The sequence below is a fragment of the Lactuca sativa genome, chromosome 5 (assembly GCF_002870075.4).
Source record: "Lactuca sativa cultivar Salinas chromosome 5, Lsat_Salinas_v11, whole genome shotgun sequence".
Classification (NCBI taxonomy): Eukaryota; Viridiplantae; Streptophyta; class Magnoliopsida; order Asterales; family Asteraceae; genus Lactuca; species Lactuca sativa.
The window spans coordinates 76,675,134-76,696,030 of record NC_056627.2 but is presented as its reverse complement, the minus strand read 5'-3'; the positions used below and the strand labels follow the sequence as shown (position 1 = coordinate 76,696,030).

At 37.8% G+C, this 20,897-nt stretch overlaps 1 protein-coding gene across 1 annotated transcript; it reads right to left on the bottom strand.

Moving 5' to 3' along the window:
* Positions 1-12,664: 12,664 nt before the first annotated feature.
* Positions 12,665-17,745, bottom strand: LOC111908009 (casein kinase 1-like protein HD16). Its single transcript, XM_042902472.2, has 17 exons — positions 17,595-17,745; positions 16,909-17,501; positions 16,187-16,318; positions 16,023-16,096; positions 15,857-15,926; positions 15,722-15,777; positions 15,464-15,535; positions 15,281-15,375; positions 15,121-15,187; positions 14,905-15,034; positions 14,607-14,825; positions 14,354-14,496; positions 14,099-14,273; positions 13,924-14,014; positions 13,680-13,837; positions 13,345-13,533; positions 12,665-13,015 (listed from the first exon to the last, which is right to left on the bottom strand). The coding sequence occupies exons 2-17, from the start codon at positions 17,326-17,328 to the stop codon at positions 12,956-12,958; spliced, it is 2,151 nt and encodes a 716-aa protein (XP_042758406.1). The 5' UTR covers positions 17,329-17,501; positions 17,595-17,745; the 3' UTR covers positions 12,665-12,955.
* Between the last annotated feature and the right edge of the window lie 3,152 nt (positions 17,746-20,897).

The window sequence follows — 20,897 nt, the reverse complement described above, 5'->3', positions numbered from 1 at the left end:
TCAAAATCTGTTGGAGTTGGAGAACAAGTTTCTGACATTGACGAAGGGTAGCATGTCAGTAGATGAATACACCAATAACTTCACCGATAAGATGGAGTTTGCCTTGCGTATCGTTCCAGACGAGTTGACAAAGGTGGATCGGTATGCGAAGGGACTTCCATGGGAGTACGAGGTGCCGGTACGTCAGGCACTTACTCTAGAGGCAGCTATCTGGGCTGCCAAGTCTGTGGAGAACATGATCAAGGGGAGAACCACCGACAAGGTTGAGGTTGGTGAGAAAAGGAAGTTTGAAGGAACATCTGGTTCCAGTAAGAAGAGTAAATTTTCGAAATTTGATTCGAAAAAGTTTGGAGGAAAAGGAGGCGAAGCGAAGTGGTGTGATAAGTGTAGGAAAAAGCACTTTGGGAAATGTAGCGAGGATGTAACCTGCTACAAGTGTGGAAAGGTTGGACATTTTGCCAATGAATGTCCGAACAACAAAAGGATGTGTTTTGGGTGTAATGAAGAGGGGCATATTTTGAAAGACTGTCCGAAGAAGAAGGAGGCAGCTAGGCCCAACATTCCACCAAAGCCAAAGGCGAGAGCATTCCAGATGACACTTGAGGCTGCGAAAGATGAAGCTGATGTCGCTTCAGGTACCTTTCTCGTAAACGAATTACCTGCTCATATATTGTTTGATTCTGGAGCCAACTACTCCTTTATTTCGCATGAGTTTGGTAGAAAGCTAGCTTTGCCTGTTGATAGACTAAATAATGCTTTATTAGTCGAAGTAGCTAGTGGCAAGTTTGTACCTGTTAGCCATCGTATGAAAAACGTCTTGATCGACCTTAATGGGAATAAGTTTCTCGAGGAATTATTGCCTATCGAACTAAATGGTTTCGACATCGTGTTGGGAATGGATTGGCTTAGCGCCAATGATGCCGAAATTTTGTGCAAGAAGAAGATAGTTAAAGTAAACCCGCCTGGGAAAGATTCGTTTATGGTGTATGGGGACAAACGCAGAGTGAATTCTGGAATCATTTCTCTAATGAAAGCCAGAAAGTGTTTGACCAAGGGATGTACATCATATTTAGCATTCGTGATTGATGCTAAGAAAGAAAAGAAGGTGATGCAGAGTATTCCAGTGGTGTGTGATTATCCGGAAGTATTTCCCGAGGATCTTCCTGGATTACCACCTGATAGACAAGTGGAGTTCAGAATAGACTTGTTACCAGGAACCATGCCAATTGCAAAAGCACCTTATCGATTAGCACCGACGGAGATGAAGGAGCTGATGATGCAACTTCAGGAGTTATTGGACAAAGGTTTCATTAGACCTAGTTCATCGCCCTGGGGAGCTCCGGTGTTATTTGTAAAGAAGAAAGATGGAAGTATGAGAATGTGCATCGATTACAGAGAGCTGAACAAGGCAACAATAAAGAATAGATATCCGTTGCCGAGGATTGATGACATGTTTGATCAATTGCAAGGTTCGAGCTATTTCTCGAAGATCGATCTTAGGTCAGGATATCATCAGCTAAAAGTAAGAGAGCAAGATATCGAGAAGACTGCATTCAGAACTAGATATGGACACTACGAGTTCTTGGTTATGTCGTTTGGACTAACTAATGCTCCAGCAGCGTTCATGGATTTGATGAATAGGGTTTGTAACCCGTTCCTTGATAAATCCGTGATAGTGTTCATAGACGACATTCTGATCTACTCGAAAAGCCAGGAGGAGCATGGCAGGCACTTGCGAGAAGTGTTAGAAGTTTTGAAGAAGGAGAAGCTTTATGCGAAGTTCTCCAAATGTGATTTTTGGATTCGTGAGGTCCAATTCTTGGGTCACGTGGTCAACCAAGAAGGGATAATGGTTGATCCAGCGAAGATTGAAGCTGTGACGAAGTGGGAACAACCGAAAAGTCCCACGGAGATTCGAAGCTTTTTAGGATTAGCCGGATATTACCGAAGGTTTATCCAAGGCTTTTCTTCGATTGCTACTCCATTAACAGCTTTAACCCGCAAAGGAGCTACTTATGCTTGGAGTGAGAAGCATAAAGAAGCATTCGAGAAGTTAAAGAAGAAGCTATGCGAGGCACCGATACTTTCTCTACCCGATGGAGTCGAAGACTTCGCTGTTTATAGCGATGCGTCTGGTGTTGGATTGGGTTGTGTTTTGACCCAAAGAGAAAAGGTGATAGCATATGCGTCTCGACAGTTGAAAGAGCATGAAAAGAATTACCCGACTCATGATTTGGAGTTGGCAGCGGTAGTTTTCGCTCTGAAAATATGAAGGCATTACCTCTATGGCACGAAGTGCAAACTTTTCACTGATCATAAGAGTCTCCAATACCTCTTTAATCAGAAAGAATTGAATATGAGGCAACGACGCTGGCTAGAATTACTTAAAGACTACGACTGCGAGATACTTTACCACCCCGGTAAAGCTAATGTTGTTGCTGATGCTCTCAGTCGGAAAGTCAATCTTGAAAGGAAGAGGCCAAGAGCGTTGAAAATTGAAGTTGTCTCGACCATTGTGGAAAGTATAAAGAAAGCTCAAGAGGAAGCTTCTGAGAAAAATGACCGAAAGGAGGAACGTTTGGGTAAAACATTGGTGTTTGGTACTAACGGTCATGGACTGAAGGTATTCCAAGATCGTATTTGGGTACCTAAGTCAGGAGGAATTAGGGATCTTCTGATGGAAGAAGCTCACAAGACCATGTACTCGATTCATCCGGGTAGCACTAAAATGTATAGGGACCTGAAACCCTACTACTGGTGGCCGACGATGAAGCTTGATGTTGCAAAGTATGTGGCCGAGTGTGTGACTTGTGCGAGAGTCAAGACACAACATCAGAAACCTTACGGGAGTTTAGAACCATTGCCTGTTCCTATGGGTAAGTGGGAAGACATTGTTATGGATTTTGTCACTAAACTGCCCAGAACAAAGAATGGTCACGACATGATTTGGGTGGTCGTTGATCGATTCACTAAGAGTGCACATTTCATAGCGGCCAGGGAGAAATGGTCTATGGAGAAGCTTGCAAATTCTTATGTGAAGGAAATTGTGAGGCTTCACGGTGTTCCGTTAACGATTGTATCGGATCGTGATAGCCGTTTCACCTCAAGGTTTTGGAAAAGTCTACAAGAGGAAATGGGTACCAAGTTATGTTTAAGCACAGCTTACCATCCGCAGACTGATGGTCAGAGTGAAAGAACGATACAAACACTTGAAGATATGCTGAGAGCATGTACCTTGGAATTCCTAGGTAATTGGGATGAACATTTACCGTTGGTAGAATTTTCCTATAATAATAGTTTTCACTCGAGCATTAAGATGGCACCTTACCAAGCTTTGTATGGACAAAAGTGTCGTACGCCGTCTTGTTGGCTTGAGGCTGGGGAAAAGCAGTTTATGGGACCGGAGTTGGTTCATCAAACTGCTGAAAAGTTGAAAATAATTAGGGAAAGAATGTTAGCAGCTCAAGATCGTCAAAAGAGCTATGCTGACAAGAAACGAAGACCGATGACTTTTGAGGTTGGAGATTCGGTTTTGCTTAAAGTCTCGCCGTGGAAGGGACTTATAAGATTTGGTAAAAGGGGAAAGTTGAGTCCAAGGTTTATTGGACCGTTTAGAGTCCTTCAGAGGATTGGGAATCAAGCTTACAAGCTCGAATTACCCGAAGAACTGAATGGAATTCACAACACCTTTCATGTGTGTTATTTGAGGAAGTTCACGGGAGAAGTTCCCGATATAATTCCAATTTCTGAATTGAGAATTGATGAGAACAAAAGGTTGATTGAAGAACCAGAGGCAATTGTTGACCGAAAGACTAAGAAGTTGCGACGCAAAATGGTTGGGTTAGTGCTTGTCCGATGGAAACACACGAATGGGCCGAATCTCACCTGGGAGACGGAGAGTGACATGTTGAGTCGCTATCCGCATTTGTTTGTTGATGTGTGATTCCGGGGACGGAATCATTCTAAGGTGGAGAGAATTGTAACGCCTGTGTTTCGGGCTTGCCATTTGTAGCAATGTAATAGTCTAGGTTAACCTCTGTAAACCGTTTTGAAATAATAAGATTGTATTATTTGAGTATTGTGTGTTTTGTGCTTAATTGCTTAATTACGTGGTTTGATTAATTAAGAATAAAAATAAGCGTCAAAATTTAAGTGTAAAATAAACTTAATATATTTGGTTAATGTTGTAGTAGTTGAAACGAGGTTTCCAAATATATATAGAACGCCCAAATCTGACTTCGTATGAGGAAGTTATGATTTATCGAAGTTCCGGCTTAGCGATATACAGCCTGTTTTACTCGATTTGAGATCGAGCGGTTGTTAGCCGAAGCAATCTAAATGAGAATCGAAGATCTCATTGTTGGTATTGAAACGATAAAAAGTTAGGCGAGAACGGACGTCAAACGAAGAAGTTATGAATTTATAACGAAAGTTTCTGTCCCGGCCTATTAAAAATAATTAATAAAAATAAAGTCAAAATTAGCCGACGGAGTCTAAACGAAAGTCGTAGAGCATGGTCTCACCTTCGCGTGGATATAAAGAACGTCGAAAACGGAGTTCGTATGATGAAGTTATGAATTTCCGAAGTTTATTAATCATTTTGTATTTATTTTTAATTCAAAATTCGGAAGTATTATCCGAAGGAGTCACCGATCTGATCCGAGGTACGCCCCGCGTACTCGAGTACGCCCAGCGTACTCCGAGGGATGTCGACACTCGCACTCGAGCACTTCGGATACGTAAGCAATGACGTTTTGGGCAGTACGCCCCGCGTAACGCAGTACGCCCCGCGTACTCCGAGGCTCCAGCCTCTATATAAAGGATCCGAAGACAGCCTTCTTTGTTGTTCATTTTCTTCTCTTCTCTCTAGTCTTTTGCATCGTTTTTTGTGCCGAAGCTATCCCGAAGCCCCGGTATTATACTCTAGCCCCGAGGCAAGTCCCGAGATCCTGAAGATCCCGAAAAGTGCGGTTCCCGAGTCGAAGCTCTGCCCGCGAGAAGTTCGATTTTCGAGAAGATCTTCCAGATCTGCTGTGGATTACTACTTCTATAAGCCGTAGTGCTGTCCGATCATCTTCTGATCAAGTGAGTGTGTAGTTATTTCTTCTAATACAATAATACAAAGTATTTTATATAAAAATACGTGCTATGTGTATATATTTGGTTGTGTTATGTGTGAAGGAGTATTCGCTCTCTTCTATCTTATAGATCTGCTTATTTCTTTATGAGATATGTGTTATGTGTGTGTGTGCCTCATCTGTTATGTGATATATGTGTTGATTAAAGCATGCTATACAGGTTTTCTTTAAACTATGTATACAAATGTATATTTTTATCTACTAATATGTTGGGTAGAACATGGGTAGACAGTTGGTGTGTAATAAACAGATGAGAGGCCTCGTTGTTGTTTGATTGAGTCATCTAGCGGAGTTTAGATGACGACCACTGGCTATTCTAGACAGTCTTGTGGAAACATTAGCAGGTTCGCCACCTGTAGGTGTTAATGAACTTGGGTGTTCATTCGCTGTACTCCATCCCCCTCATGGTTGCCTTATTTGACTTATATTGCTGAGGTACCCCCGAAGCATGTGTTGTCGCCCCGATGAAATATTCTTAGACTAGGTCCCTTATGTTAGTTGTTTTAGGGACATTAAAGTGAGAATAACGGGAATGGGTAATTGGGTTATTGTTGGTTGGTGAAAATTAAATATGATATTTATTGTGGGTTGAAAACCCTATATGCTCACCAGGCTCCCAAGCCTGACCCACTCAGTTTTAAATTGTATTACAGGTAGTGGCGGAAGGGCATGAGATGGATGAACTATCAAGTTGTTTTGTTTACAAGTCTGCATATGTTTATATTTGTTATATGACTTGTAATGTATTCGTTTATGCTTATTGGTCTGTATCGGAACATGACACCCCGAGTTTTGATTATAATGAAAATACATTTCTTTTATGAAATGCTTCGGTAAACAATGTTTTATCATGTTTTGTTTTTGGGAACAAATTCCGCAACTCTTTCAAATCAAAAGGATTTACTCTGAAAATATTTAAAAGCATAAATGAAAATCGGTCTTTTCTGGCCGAGATTTTGGGGATGTCACAGTCCTCCTCCTTACTGTCAGCTTTGCTGAAATAATGGGCATTATGCCTCCTCATGCCCAAACTTGCACACTTATGCCAACCATGCCCCTGTGAATGATTCTAAGTTAGCACATGCGTTCACCTCTAAATGTCATGTCAATACTGGAAGTCCCGATTGGTACGTGGACTTAGGGGCGACAACTCACATGACACCCTCTACTCAGCATATCTCTCATACGGCTCCTCACACGGGTAATATGCAAGTTCTCTTTGGCAATGGTCATCATTTACCTGTCTCTCATATTGGTCACTCATATATTTCGAACAATCTTCTATTACGTGATGCTCTTGTTATTCCCAAATTGACCAAAAGTTTATTATCAATTAGCAAGCTTACCTTGGATCACTTGGCTGATGTCTTGTTTTCTCAACCCTTCTTTCACATTTAGGACAAGAAAATAAAACAAGTGATCGCATAGGGCCTATGTGAAGATAGATTGTATGTTCTTCGAGACACTCCAATGGCTTTCATGGCAACTTCTGGTGTTTCGAAGAAATCTTGTGACAATCGTCAAATTCTGGTCAATTCAAAGTCAAATAAAGTCAACAAGTCAAACCGGTCAACTCAACTAACCCTTGTGTACTAGGGCTTACGTTATGTAATTACTAAACAACTCGCTATTCTAATGAGAGATCATAAATCGAAAAGTACGTACATCTAGATCTCCTTAACCTAAAACTGTGGTAAGTGACGAACCAAACCGATAAAACAATGTTGCATACTCTTCGGGAGTGTGTAAGATCCTTAAACAAGGCTTAACGGGGTTTACGGACCTTGCATTGCGAAGCCGGACACTCACATTTGTCACACACGAAACCGCTCTCAATCGTTTTCACTCTATCTCTTCTTATCGAGAATCTCTCCCAAATCTCTCTAAGTATGTGGAATCTCTCCCAAATATCTCTTCGTATGTGAAATCTCTCCCAAATCTCTCTAAATATGTGAAATCTCTCCCAAATATCTCTTTGTATGTGAAATCTCTCCAAGAATGTCAAATCTCTCCCAAATCTCTCTAATTATGTGAAATCTCTCCCAAATATCTCTTTGTATGTGAAATCTCTCCAAGAATGTCAAATCTCTCCCAAATCTCTCTAACTATGTGAAATCTCTCCCAAATATCTCTATGTATGTGAAATCTCTCCAAGAATGTCAAATCTCTCCCAAAATCTCTCTAAGTATGTGAAATCTCTCCAAGAATGTCAAATCTCTCCCAAATCTCTCTAAGTATGTGAAATCTCTCCCAAATATCTCTTTGTATGTGAAATCTCTCCAAGAATGTCAAGTCTCTCCCAAATCTCTCTCAAAAGTTTCCGTAACTTTTTGAAGTCATTCGGGTCATTCCGACCCTTAACCGGGTCAAAAACGGCTTAAAACGGGGCAAAAATGGACAAAATAGACTTAAGGACCCGAAACCCCTCTTAAAGACCCGAAACCCCTCTTAGGGCCGAAAGTCCTCTTAGGGACTGAACCCTCCTGAGCCGAACCCGAACCTGCTGAGAACCGAACCCGAAGGGTCCTCTCGGGCCCGAACCTCGCACAAGACCCGAACCCGAAGCCTCGGTCCATTTCGCTCCATGATGCCTTCGGTCTAGTTCGCTTCTAACTGCTTCGGACCGAGCCTACTCTTCTCGCTGTACCGCTTCGCTTCGCCTCGTACCCAGCCTCAGGAGGACCGAACCTCCGACCCCTTTCCGAGAAGCCTCGCTGGAAGTTCTTTTCTTCCCGGTTTTCGACTACGACTTCATTTTAGCTTCGTTTTTAATTGTTTTAATGCGGGATTTTCACCCAAAACTTTATTTTAACATATAAGGACCCATAATTATTAAATTATCACATTTTTAAGGATAAAACCTTATCCAAAAGAGTGGATGAAGTACAAGAGGTGGAGTGTTGACTTTCCTCTATTTTATGACACAAGCAACCACCATACCTACTTCATGACTAACCCACACTCCTCCCTACCATACCTTGTCACCTCCTTGTCCTTTTTACCTCACTCACAAGCCATCCCCATGTTTTTGAGAGCTGGACACTCAACCTCTCTCCTCATTTCTTTCACTTGCTCTCATTTCACCAAAAATCAAACACAACTTTTCTCTCAAACTTTTTCTCTCTATTTCAAGACTCTAAGGCTGATTTTCAAGCTTTATTGCTCTCTTGGTAAGTATAATTCATATTCCTTGTGATTATAACACCTCATTTTACTCAAATCATTGATTTCTTACACAAACATCATCACATTCTTGTTAGATCTTCGAACCGTCAAGTGATTCTTCAAGTGTTCTTGAGTTGAACACTTCTTCTCTCCATCATCCATCTTCTGAAATCACTCAAGGTGAGTTTATACCCCTACATTTTCATGTTTTCTCAAGTTTTTAGGGGGGGGGGGGGGGGGGGGGAATACAAGTTAAAACACCAAGAACATAACTAAACTTTTCTAACAGCCTTCATCAGAAAAGTTCAACTCCATTCACGGACTGTTTTGGACAACTTAAACATTTTAGTTTTCAAAACTGTTTTAGGTGAAAGTAGTTCCACTTCTTAGCTTTAAAATGACTACTTGCACATCTCCACACGATTTTTCTACAATTTATGGTGATTTTTACAAAATAGTCTGTCTTTTCAAACACAAGTCCGGATCAGTCTGTGAATATGAGGATTTTAATACAAGTTAAAGGCTTCCAAAAATCATGATAAAAATTATGAGTAAACTAGACACAATTTATGAACTCTCAAAATTTACGGATCTAGTTTTCGACTTCGTATGATTTATCTATGATTTTTCTAAAACAGTGCAGAAAGGTTAAGAGTTAGTTAACAGCTTCTAACTTTCAAAACACTTTGTAACATGTTGAGCAAAGTGTTAAATCTTTGATGACTTCATATATTACATGTATTTCTTGTAATGATATATTTATATAATAGGAAAATTACTTACTAAATTTATAAGAATCCTCCATCATAACCATTGGTACAAAACAAAGCAAGATAAACATAACTATATTGTACTATACATTTGACTTACATAGAAAGGGTTCAAATACACCACAAATAAACATAATAAACTATAATAAGTATAGTTAGGTTGCATGTACATTTCAAACATTTTGATAAACTATAATAGGTATAATTTATGATCATTACATTACAAAAGGTTTTCACACGAATGGGGTACATTCCAAAGTACCGGGTTTTTATACAAAAAGGGGTACAAATACAAAGTACCAGGTTTTTAATTACAAAAAGAGATACAAATACAAAGTACCGGGTTTTATACAAAAAGGGGGTACAAATACAAAGTACCGGGTTTTATACAAAAAGGGGTACAGATACAAAGTACCGGGTTTTCATATAAACGGGGTACATTCCAAAGTACCGGGTTTTATTAAAAAAATGGTACAGATACAAAGTACCGGGTTTTTAACTACAAATGGGGTACATTCCAAAGTACCAGGTTCACATAAAATAGTTGTTATGATATTAAAACTATATTTCATCTAGAATTGTTAGACTTCAACTATAATCGTTGAGCGTATATGCTTGAGTCATATAAGAATTTAGTCTTGATTGGCTTAGAATTGGTGGTGCCCGCCTCATCTCCTGTTCCTCGTTGGGTTGTGGACCTAGGGCAGACCCACTATATTCAACGTTTTATCTAACTTAAATCTTATATAACTTATATACGCTGGACGATTATAGGGGAAATCTATGGGTCATTCTAGGGTTCATTAACACATCATATAGGAATAGTCTGTTCACACTTAACTAAGAAAATATTGGGTTTTCTGGAAATCAAACTCTATCGATTTTACAAGGAAAACGGTTTCTACTTCAAACAAAACTCTTATGAACTCACCAACTTAATTGTTGACACTTTTTCAAAACTACTTGTATTCTCAGGAAATCAGTAAAACATGAAAACTTCAGCGCTTTGAGGATGGGACGTTAAACCGTCAACAATTTATTTTTGTCATCATAATGTAATTGATTTTAGAACATGTAAACATATACTTTGGTGTAACCTTTTCAATTATATTTATGATGGTTGTATTTACTTTGAGCACTATTATACACGTTGTTGTGATATTGTACATGAAGTCCTCCACCCATCAGACGTTTCCGCCATCCTTGGTTTGGGGGTGTGACAAATCTCCTTTTGAATTATGGCACAATCGTTTAGGACATGTTTCTTTTGAGATTATTAGCTTACTAAATAAACTAGGTGTTTTACATGTTACTTCTATCTTGCCTAAACGGATTTCATGTAAACCTTGTCAACTTTCTAAAAGTCAACATTTATCATTTGATTTAAATTCTAAATGTTCATTGCACCCTTTGGATTTAATTCACTGTGACTTGTGGGGGCCTGCACCAGTTATCTCTGATGGTTATTTATATTATGTAGTCTTTGTGGATGAATATTCTCGCTTCTCATGGTTTTATCCTCTTAAAACCAAAAATGGATTATATGTTGTGTTGAAAGCTTTTATCACTCTTGTCCAAACTCAATTCTCTCGAAAATACAAAGTTTTTCAAAGCGATGGAGGAACGGAACTTGTAAATAATACAATATGCACAATTTTCGAAGAAAATGGAACTTTTCATCGTCTTTCATGTCCGTATACACCTCAACAAAACGGACAGGCTGAACGTAAGCACATGCACATTATTGAAACTGGTTTAGCCATACTCTTTCATGCACATATACCAGCCTCTTATTGGGTTAATGCTTTTAGCTCTGCTACCTATATAATCAACCGTCTGCCCACAAAAGTTCTAGATGATCACTCTCCATTTGAGCTACTTTTATTCTCGGCTTCCCACCTACACCAACCTTCGATCCTTTGGATGCCTTGTGTATCCATACCTTCGTAATTATTCTTCACACAAATTGGCTCCTAGAAGTATACCTTGCATTTTTATTGGGTACAATAATCAAATATAAAGGATATAAATGACTTGACCCGGAAAGCTCTCGTATATATATCACTCTTCATGTGAGGTTTGATGAATCCACATTCCTATTTTTGACTACTGCATCTCATGTGCCTGTTTCTACACTCGAACTCAGCTCATTTCTGGATGATGGGCTACCTCTTGTTGCCTCCGCACCAAATGCCTCTTCTCCAGCGACCCAGTTGATGCCATATCAACCCACGATTTTACAAAGGCCTGCTCTGCCATGTGGGCTTTGTCCATCTACTACCCCTATGTTTCCCTCGCCGGTCTCTGGACACACCAACAACCCAACGGCCTCTTCTCCATCATCCGATAACGATGCGTCACCTCCCTCTTCTACTGTGCAATCTGCTCCTACCGACTCTATCTCAACTCACCCAATGCAAACTCATTCAAAATCAGGCCTTATTATGACCGAACATACTCCTGATTTTCTATCTCTTGTATTGCATGCCTTACATGTTGCACTTCTCTCAGATATTCCACATAAAGGGTACAAATTGGCAGCTAAACACCCTCATTGGATGGCAGCCATGTGTGACGAGATGGAGGCTCTCATCCAAAACCGTACAAGGACACTTGTACCAAGACCCCATTCATCAAATGTTGTTGGATCTAAATGGGTCTATCGTACAAAAAATTCAAAAGTGATGGAACTGTGGAAAGGTTTAAAGCACGCCTTGTAGCTCAAGGGTTTACTCAAATTCCAGTCCTTGACTATCATTTCGTTCTTGAACTCATCTTCTAGCAAACTTTACACCAAGTTCATTTTAACCAAGCTTCAAGTGGCGGACTTTTTTACCAAGAGTCTTTCACGATCTCCGTTTGAGTTCTTTCGATCTATGCTACATCTTGGTCCACCACCCATTCGCTTGAGGGGGGATATTAGATAATGTCGATCTACACCTGTTAAATGTTGTATTTATCTTGTATTTTATAGCTTATCCTTTGTTTTGTAATTATTCATTATATATACAAAGCTCACACGAGATTATGTGTGTGGTTCTTTTAATCTATTATCACAAGTCTAAGTACACTAACAGGTTTGGTGCAAACATTTCGTTGTAGTGAAAATCAACAGTGAAATACGTAGCGTTAGGTGATTCCATTGTAGTGTGTACAGTCGACGATTTCGAGTCCCAACTTCAGTTCCAAACAATGAACTCCTACTACTTCGATCAAGTGATTTCTCAAAAAAAAAAAAAAAATTAATTGGGAACGATTTGGAGTATTTGTTAAGAACCCTAATTAAATGAGGTCCACATAATTTCTTTTAAATTAGTTAATTTGACTTACCGGTTAAAACCGATATTAACCGATAATATTGGTGTAATTTAAACAAGTAAAACAAGTTAGTTGTTTTTTTATGTATAAAAAAAGAAGAAATTGCTGATATATGAACACAGATAAAAGGTAACTACCCTCCTAAGTCATTTTTCTTTTTATATTGGTTTGGAGTTTTTGTATTTTGTATATTTAGTTATTTTAAAACATGGCAAGGAAATGATTTTCATATGTAGAGCCAGGTAGGTTAGAATCAGTTCAAATCCAAACAAGGAGAAAAAAACAACATATAGCATTCATTCATGATCCAAAAGGAAAAGATAAAAGATAAGACGTACGTGCACAATCCTCGGTCCATGTGCGATTGTAGTTCAAAACCAAAACCAAAACCCTTATCAATATGTACAAAATTTGGTAAAAAAAAAAAAGAAAGAAAAACTTGCTTTTACGTTAGTTAGTAAGTAGTAGCAGCTCCTACTAGAGAGACATCTGAATTCACAACTCTAGGCACCAGATAGATAGATCTGTATTGTAGATGAACGTAACACTAAACTGACTGACATCTCATGACACTGTCCGACCATAACAAACTGAAGCAATATACAGATTCTTCCCCCATTTTTCCTGTTGCATCATTATATTATTATTTATTAGTTATTAAATCAACTCAAATAAATAAATAAATAAGCTAAGGTCAATGAGGCAATATTTGAAAATTTTGTGTAAATGAAAAAGGTGGAAAAGACAAAAACACCCTTCCCCATATCATGACAAGGGATGAAAGATGAAAAGAGCATTTTCAGCCTTTGAACATACAAGAGATGAAAAGCAAAAACTGTTCCACCTTTTCAGATTAGAAATTGCAAATGCATGAATGTCATGCATAAGAAATGATATTTATTATTATGATTGTAAAAATAAAACAGGAAAGGAAAGGAAAGGTGAGTGCTGACCTTAACATGTGTACTAGGAAACGCAGAAGTGCGCAATGTTTCCTGTGTCTCATCTGCAGGCTTTCTTCTTGGGACACTAAGAACAAAAGCAGCCTGGTCCCACGTTGCAGCGGTTGATGTTATCCTATATCCACCATCCCATCTTCTATGAATACCTTCACTCGGATACAAAAAGTCCAGCTCCACCACCTGAATCAATCACTTATTAAATATGCATAAAAATACCAATCAACCCACCAAACACTTTTAACAAATCAACACAATAACACTATTATTAAAAAACTATGACTCAAATTTTGTAAAGGAGCTGTGTTTTAAATCTAAAAAAAAAAAACCTGATCAGAAAATCCAGCACCACGGGACATAACAATTGCCCATTTACTTCCTGCAGTTGCCATAGCAGTCACATGAAACCCCTCTCTCCATTTTTTATTTATCCACTTAAATGGAAACGCTTCACTCACTTTATACGACTGCTGAATGTATTGAGTACCTACTTACACACACACACACACACACACATAAATACAAGAACAATTATGACTCAAAAAAAGATAGATATAACAATTTTGCCCTTACCCCTCGACATTACAACCAAGGAGCTCCCATTGTTGGCACCTGCTATTGCACTTATGTAGTAGTTCTTCTCCCATTGTTCCATAATCCAATCCTTCAATAACACAAAACTTTAGTTTATGAAAAAATTTGGTAAATAAAAGAGACAAGACCCAAAAACAAAGAAAGGATTATGAACCTTGTTAAGAAACATGGGGGATAGTTCATAAACTTGATGAGTGAATCCAGTTCCTGCATCCATGATAAGAGCCCATAAGTTTTGGCAAGAAGCCACACTGCTGATGAATAATCCATCTTCATTTCCTTTCTGAATATGCCCATGAAGTCTCACATCTGCCACGTTATAATGATACCTACAACACACAACAAATTTCTCAAAAACTTTTTTATTTGCTTTTTACACCACACACACACACACACACAAAAGTCCTACCTCTGTTTCATGGGGCGACGAGCATTGTAAACACTTATCCATTGAGTTGCAGGTGTTCCCATTCGTACCTTCTTCTTTGGTTGTTCTTCATCTCCTTCCTCCATTGTAAATCTTCCTCTCTTGTGCCCAACTTGATACATAAGCTGTAACAGCATGCATACAAACATGTTGCTGAGAAGGGTATTCTCACTTTTCACACCAACAGAAGTAAATGCCTTCTTCATTCAAACATATGTAAATTTTGAACACATACCTTTTGAGCACCTTCAGTGTTGATGGGCCTAATATCGGGATTTGGGCCAACAATTCCATCAAAAAGTGAAATATATTTTGCATAATTCGGTTCCTCATCAAACTTCAAATTGACAACATATTCAACAAAGAGGCGAAATGGGGCAGGACAGAAGGCACAGAGTGTTTCTGGAGGAGTTGCCATCTTCTTCTTGCAAACTTGGAACCCTTTGTTTTCTCCCTAAATAAAACAAACCACCATGTAAGAAGAATAGCAAGATACTTTCCAGAATAAAAAAGTCAAAAAGTCAAAAGTCAACCTGGAATCCTTGCCATGGTAGTCGACCACGAAGAAGAAACACAAGTGTATAAGCAAGTGATTCCAAATCATCCCTTCGACTTCCTGTTCTTCCAAGATGAGCATGTACACTTGCATACCGAACAGTTCCCCTGAATAAATAAACTCAAATTAAAATTAAATGGAACAAAAAAAAAAAAAGATAACAGGAAACAAGAAAAGATCATCACAAACGTACCTAAAAACATCTGGTCTTTGATCATATTCAACATGAGATCCAGATGAAGTATCTCGCCACTTGGTGGCTGAAATATAAAATTATGTTTTAGCTTTTTGTTGCATTGACTAATATTATATAAATGTTTGTGGAAAAATACACAAAAAGATTAATGATTTACCTAAACCAAGATCAACAAGAAATAATTTCTTCTCATCTGATGTTCCTGGAGAACCAAGCAAAAAATTCTCAGGTTTAACATCACCATGTACATACCTGCAAATTGCAATACATCATTAACATTAGATTATAGATAACATACTGTGTTAAAAAGTTTAAAATCAAATAAATAAATAAAGACTACCCTCTAGAGTGGATCTTTTCTAATATTGAGATGGCTTCGATGGCAATGCATGCAACCATTTCAGTCGACATCCTAAAAAACATGAAATAGTTAATAAAGTATCAATAGATTGTAACTGGTCAATGGTTAAAAACAAAAAAGAAAATTTGGACTAAAAAATTCATTCTTGAATCAAAACTAAAGAACAATACTAAGCACAGGGACCAAAAATGTAGTTTATTCAATATCTTTTAAAGGCATAGTGAAATGGGAAATTACGTGTGTGAGTTGTTATTCCAGACATCCCATAAGCTAGGTCCAAGCATGTCCATGACCTTAAAAAAAAGTATAAAGGTTAGCTAGCATCCAATAAAGAGTGAATATTGTACAAAAAGAACGAAGTTAAATACATACCATTATGTAGTATTCACCTTGCCTACCCTTAAAATGCACACGTGGTACACCATGACTTCCACCAAGAGCACTGAACATTACACACCAATAAATCATCAATTTAGCCATTTAAGAACCGAAATGTCAAAGCATACAAAAGTTGAAATGGAAAAACGAATTGACTTACTTGTAAACCTGCCATTCATATGGTGGCCCATAGTTACATCCTTTGCTGCTTCTGTGTTCAAATTTCAATGCAACCTTTTGAATCACAAGTAATAGATTAGATGACATTATTCATTCTTGCAGCTATTATATGAGAATATGCAACCAAAAAATACTATGTGATACCTCTATTGCTCCAGGACCAGTTCTTTCATTAGGAACTGGTGCATTCATGCGTCTCCCGACATATACCTGCCCAAATCCTCCCTTTCCAAGTTTTCTCTCAATCTTATATGATGGGGAACTGCCAACTTGGACCTGTTGTTAATGAAAGACATACACATTATTAAGCAAAGTGGACAGAATGAAAGATAATTTTAAGACCCATATAGACAAAAATGCCTTGTTTAACTGAATGTACTCAAAACATGCTTCAAAAGACCAAAAGGAACAATGTTTATAAGAACAAGCAGGGGGGGAATGAGACTTCAATTCAATCCACATCTATTCTTCATATACAAAAAACTTCATTTTTTGATACTCAATATCAGCCAAAATTAATCAACTGTTGGATTAAATAAGTTGTAGAATATTTGAAAGGGATATGAAACCAAAATCCAAAAACACAATGAATAAACCAAATAAACACAAGCTTGACTTTAAGCAATTAAATCCCTGAAAAGCAATGTAAGAGAATCTATAAAGCTAGAACAGAACATAAATTCCATCAGATGGGATAAAATACTATTAAAATACTCAGGCATCAAGCCATTGAATATTAGCAAAAATCCAATCCATGATGACAGAAGCAAATGTCTAATCATATAAAGTGTTAGGCTATATAACCTTGCACTTATTATTTTAATCGATAAAATTAAGACTTCAATTGAAAGAGGATAGACTTTTACCCTTTCAGGAAGTGGCGCAGTGCTGCCTTCTTCTTCAGCACCCAAATTCTTATCGGCGCTCAGGCCTGCACTATCGTAGTCATCCATCTCCTTTTCCCCAACTTCTTCCTCTTCTTCTTTTTCTTTCTTTATCTCCGCCGCTGCTAATTCTTCGTTTTTACCTTTCTCTACTTCCTCTGGCGTCGTTCTTACTGCATTCTTCTCATCGGCGTCTTCATCGCTCACCACCGCCGCTTTCTTCCTTCCCCGTCCGTTCTTCTGTACGACTGGATTAATTTGTCCTGTTTTCCTATTAGCTTTTCTCCCTTTCTTGATCGTTTTCTTCTCTTCCTCTTCGACTGGCTTCGGTTTGGTATTATCTGCAGCAATCGGTCGTTTCGATGGTCTCCCTGTGCGTACTCCGCTACGCAATTGAGGCATTATCGATCATCCGTAAATCAAAATTGAGTAAACATAAAAACCTAATTCCATCATGACGCCGAATCGATCACTATATGAAATTCAACCAAATACGCGATGAAAATATCGAATCAGTGTATGTACAGTGAAATTTTACTCGAGTTACGGTTCCGATTGATGAATTTTTCAGAGATCTGTGGAGGGAAACGAAAAAATGCTTCAAAATTTAGCTAAAATCGGAATTCATAAAAAAGAAAATTTCACAATATGCATAAATAATTGTTTACGCATCCTAGGGTTTATGCGTGTGAATTATATTGGAGAATTCTAGTGAGATTTCAGCGAGTGTAGAACAAGGTGTTTCAATCGCGTTGTTGGCGAGTGTGGCGGTGATTTATTCGTGTTACCATAAGCAATAAGAAATTTCCAGAACAAATAGGGTGGAAACTAGAACGGCATCGTAACATAAGTTTGCAATATTTGCAATTTAGCCACTAAGCTTTATTTTCGTTCACAATGATGCTGGAAGAAGTGGAATTGAAAACGAATCTGTAAGAATTTGAATCTAATTTTATGTGTTTTGGTTTAGGGTTTATGAAACGGTTGGCCGGAAAATGGAATTGTAATTTATGTTAAATGACAAATTATCATGTTTAACAAACTTTGTTTTATAAGTTATATGAACATTCATTCCAATATATTACGGAAATCATGTTAATAAACATCATAACTTAAAGTCATTCAACTTCGCATCATAATAATGTTACCAAAAAGCATAACAATATTTCGATACATCCCTATCGAAGATACAAAAAACTTAAAAATACAAAATATCAAGCAACATCATAATAAACATTCTAAAAGAACTCAAAAATCCAAAATACCAATTAACATCCTAATAAGCATCCTAATTAATAATATTACCCTTCCAAAATGTATTTGACCCAAACCTCTCTATCGCCTTCTTCAATTTGCCAAAAGTTTTGTACGTTTATAGGATCACTTCTTATATTGGTCAAAGCTTTGAACTTCTCAGCTTGACTTAATGAATTCATCTTTAAAATCTTCGGAGGGATCTTCTCACCCAGTTCGTTGATCTTCATGTCAAATTTAATACATTGACTCAAGTCCTTTGATATTTCTTTAAGACTTTCAGTAATCAAACCAACGCATTATGGAACACATCGTCGGTACGACGTTTCCTCTTATTAAAGCGAACACTTGGTGAAATTTCCTCATTTTGCACTGCTGTATTATGGATAATTTTCTGTTCATACAAATTCATATCATATTAAGGCTGTAATGTAATTTTCTACAAGTAAATATAACATTGAGAGTGTAAACAGGAAGCATTTTGCTACTGTTGTTAAATAGCACCATTCGTTTTCACAAATGTTGTTAAAAAAAAAAAGATGAACAAAAACAGGAAGCATTTGTTGTTGTTACAAGCTATTTTCATTGATTAATGGAGAACAATCTGGTTTTCGAGAAGATAAACAACATTGTTTTCACATAAACAACAGATTTTAAATAAGCATCGATCTTCACTGAATTCGATTTGTTGTTTTTACATACTCGATTTTAACATAAAATTGACAAATTCAATTTTCACTGAAATCGGTTTTTAGGAAGAAAAAAAGCCCAAATTCGACTTTCACATATTCGATTTTCACATATATGGATTTTCACAGCAAGAAACGGGGTTCAATCAATAGAAAACCATCGATTTTTTACAGCAATTTAAGAGGGGGAGAGAGAGCGCCAGATATTCAGAGTGAGAGATATCGAGATCGATAGTTGTAGCGATACACATACCTGGCAAAGAGATGGATAAGAAGAGTTGAGTGTGATGTTAGTTGCAATTCAATTTTGACGAAGAGATGGAGTTTCGGCTGCAATTGATTTTGATAAATAAGTGAGATAGGGTTTGGTTTTTAGAATTGTTTTGTTAAAATGTTTCACTTTCCTTGATAACATAAAATTATGTGGTATACTAGTTGATTATGTGGTACGTGATATACTAGTTGTCTTGTGATACTTGCATTGAAGACCTCGGGGGAAGCCCGTGGCACTTGGATGTCAGACCATGTGGGGGTGCCTATGGCTTTCCAGGTAAAGACCATGGGGGTGCCCATGGCACTTGATTATAAGACCATGTGGGGTGCCCATGGCTTTCCAGGTAAAGACCATGGGGGTGCCCATGACACTTGGTTATAAGACCATGTAGGGGTGCCCATGACATTCCAAGTAAGACCATGGGGGTGCCCATGACACATAGGTGTAAGACCCTAGGGGGAGTGTAACACCCATAATCAGAAAGACCAAGAAAGGAAGGAAAACCCTAAGTCAAGGGGGTTAACTCGTCAAGTCCAAGGAGGAATTTGTTGGATTAGTGTCTAAGTCCATAACTATTTTGGTATGTACTTGACCCGATGGTGCATGGTCCTTTTGGGTTGCCTTCACCAAAACAACTTGATTGGAGAAATAAATAAAGAGAGAGAGGTTATTATGATTTATTAATATGTTATAAGAATAATATATTAAAGGAGAAATCATATTTGTTTAATTAATATTGGTCAATAATTAATTAAGAATTAATTTTGTGATCAAGTGTAATTAATTAAACTAAAGGGGCTGAATTGTAATTATGTGATAGTTACAAAATAAGGTAAGAGTTATCTTATTATTAGGTTGGACGAATTTAAGGATATAGAGCCTTAGAATTCGAGTATGATAAGGATTCAAGGATTATCTTATGGGTTGCTTTGTGGATAAGCAACTAGATAAGGATAATGACTGAAACCCTATCTCTACACCTATATATAAACACCCCATAGGGTCATGAATTCATGTATCCCTTCCCAAGAAGTCTTAAAGACGAATTCTAACCTCCCTCCTCTCTCTTTATACCTTCTCCATTTGCTTATGGTGTTTGTAAGCCATTAGAGGAGTGACACTTGTAACTCTCAGCTTTCCAAGGTCAATTCAAGGAGGAATTGGATTGTTATTGCTATATAACAATCAAGGTATGTTCTTAAACCTATTTACATGTGAATTCTGATTTCCATATGCTAGAATTAGGGTTTATAGTCTTGGATTCAAAGCATGTACAATAGAGAAACCTAGATCCAAGTTTTAGGGTTTGTATGAGCACATAGGATGTCTTATGACCAAAACCCATCAGTGGTATCAGAGCCATGATTGGTTTCTATTGTATTGATGCTTGATGTAACTGAAAATCGTGTTTTGGCCTCACTGTTCGACCTGACTCGGCGAGTCACTCTTGGACTCGGCGAGTCAGCCCTACTCGGCGAGTTCCAGAGAGTGACTCGGCGAGTCGGTGCGGCAGATAGTGATTATCTCGGGATTTCTTGCTGTTTTTGCATTGGGATAATTACCTTATCATGTTAGATTAATATTAATCCGATTATATGATATATTTGACTATATTTTAATCTAATTGAAGATATTTATCAATTAATAAGATAATTGTTTCCTTATAAGATAATTGATTAATTATTTTAAGTAAATTGATAAATTATTTTGCAAGAAATCATCAAATAAGGATAATTATGTAATTAAATGTTAAT

Bases quoted from the DNA above. Each gene is read 5' to 3' on its own strand.
- LOC111908009 (XM_042902472.2), bottom strand. From the start codon at position 17,328: ATGCCTCAATTGCGTAGCGGAGTACGCACAGGGAGACCATCGAAACGA. The intron at 15,188-15,280 runs GTAAATCATTAA...TTTATATTTCAG, and splicing joins TCTTGTTGATCTTGGTTTAG to CCACCAAGTGGCGAGATACT. The intron at 15,035-15,120 runs GTACGTTTGTGA...TTATTTATTCAG, and splicing joins CAAAGACCAGATGTTTTTAG to GGGAACTGTTCGGTATGCAA.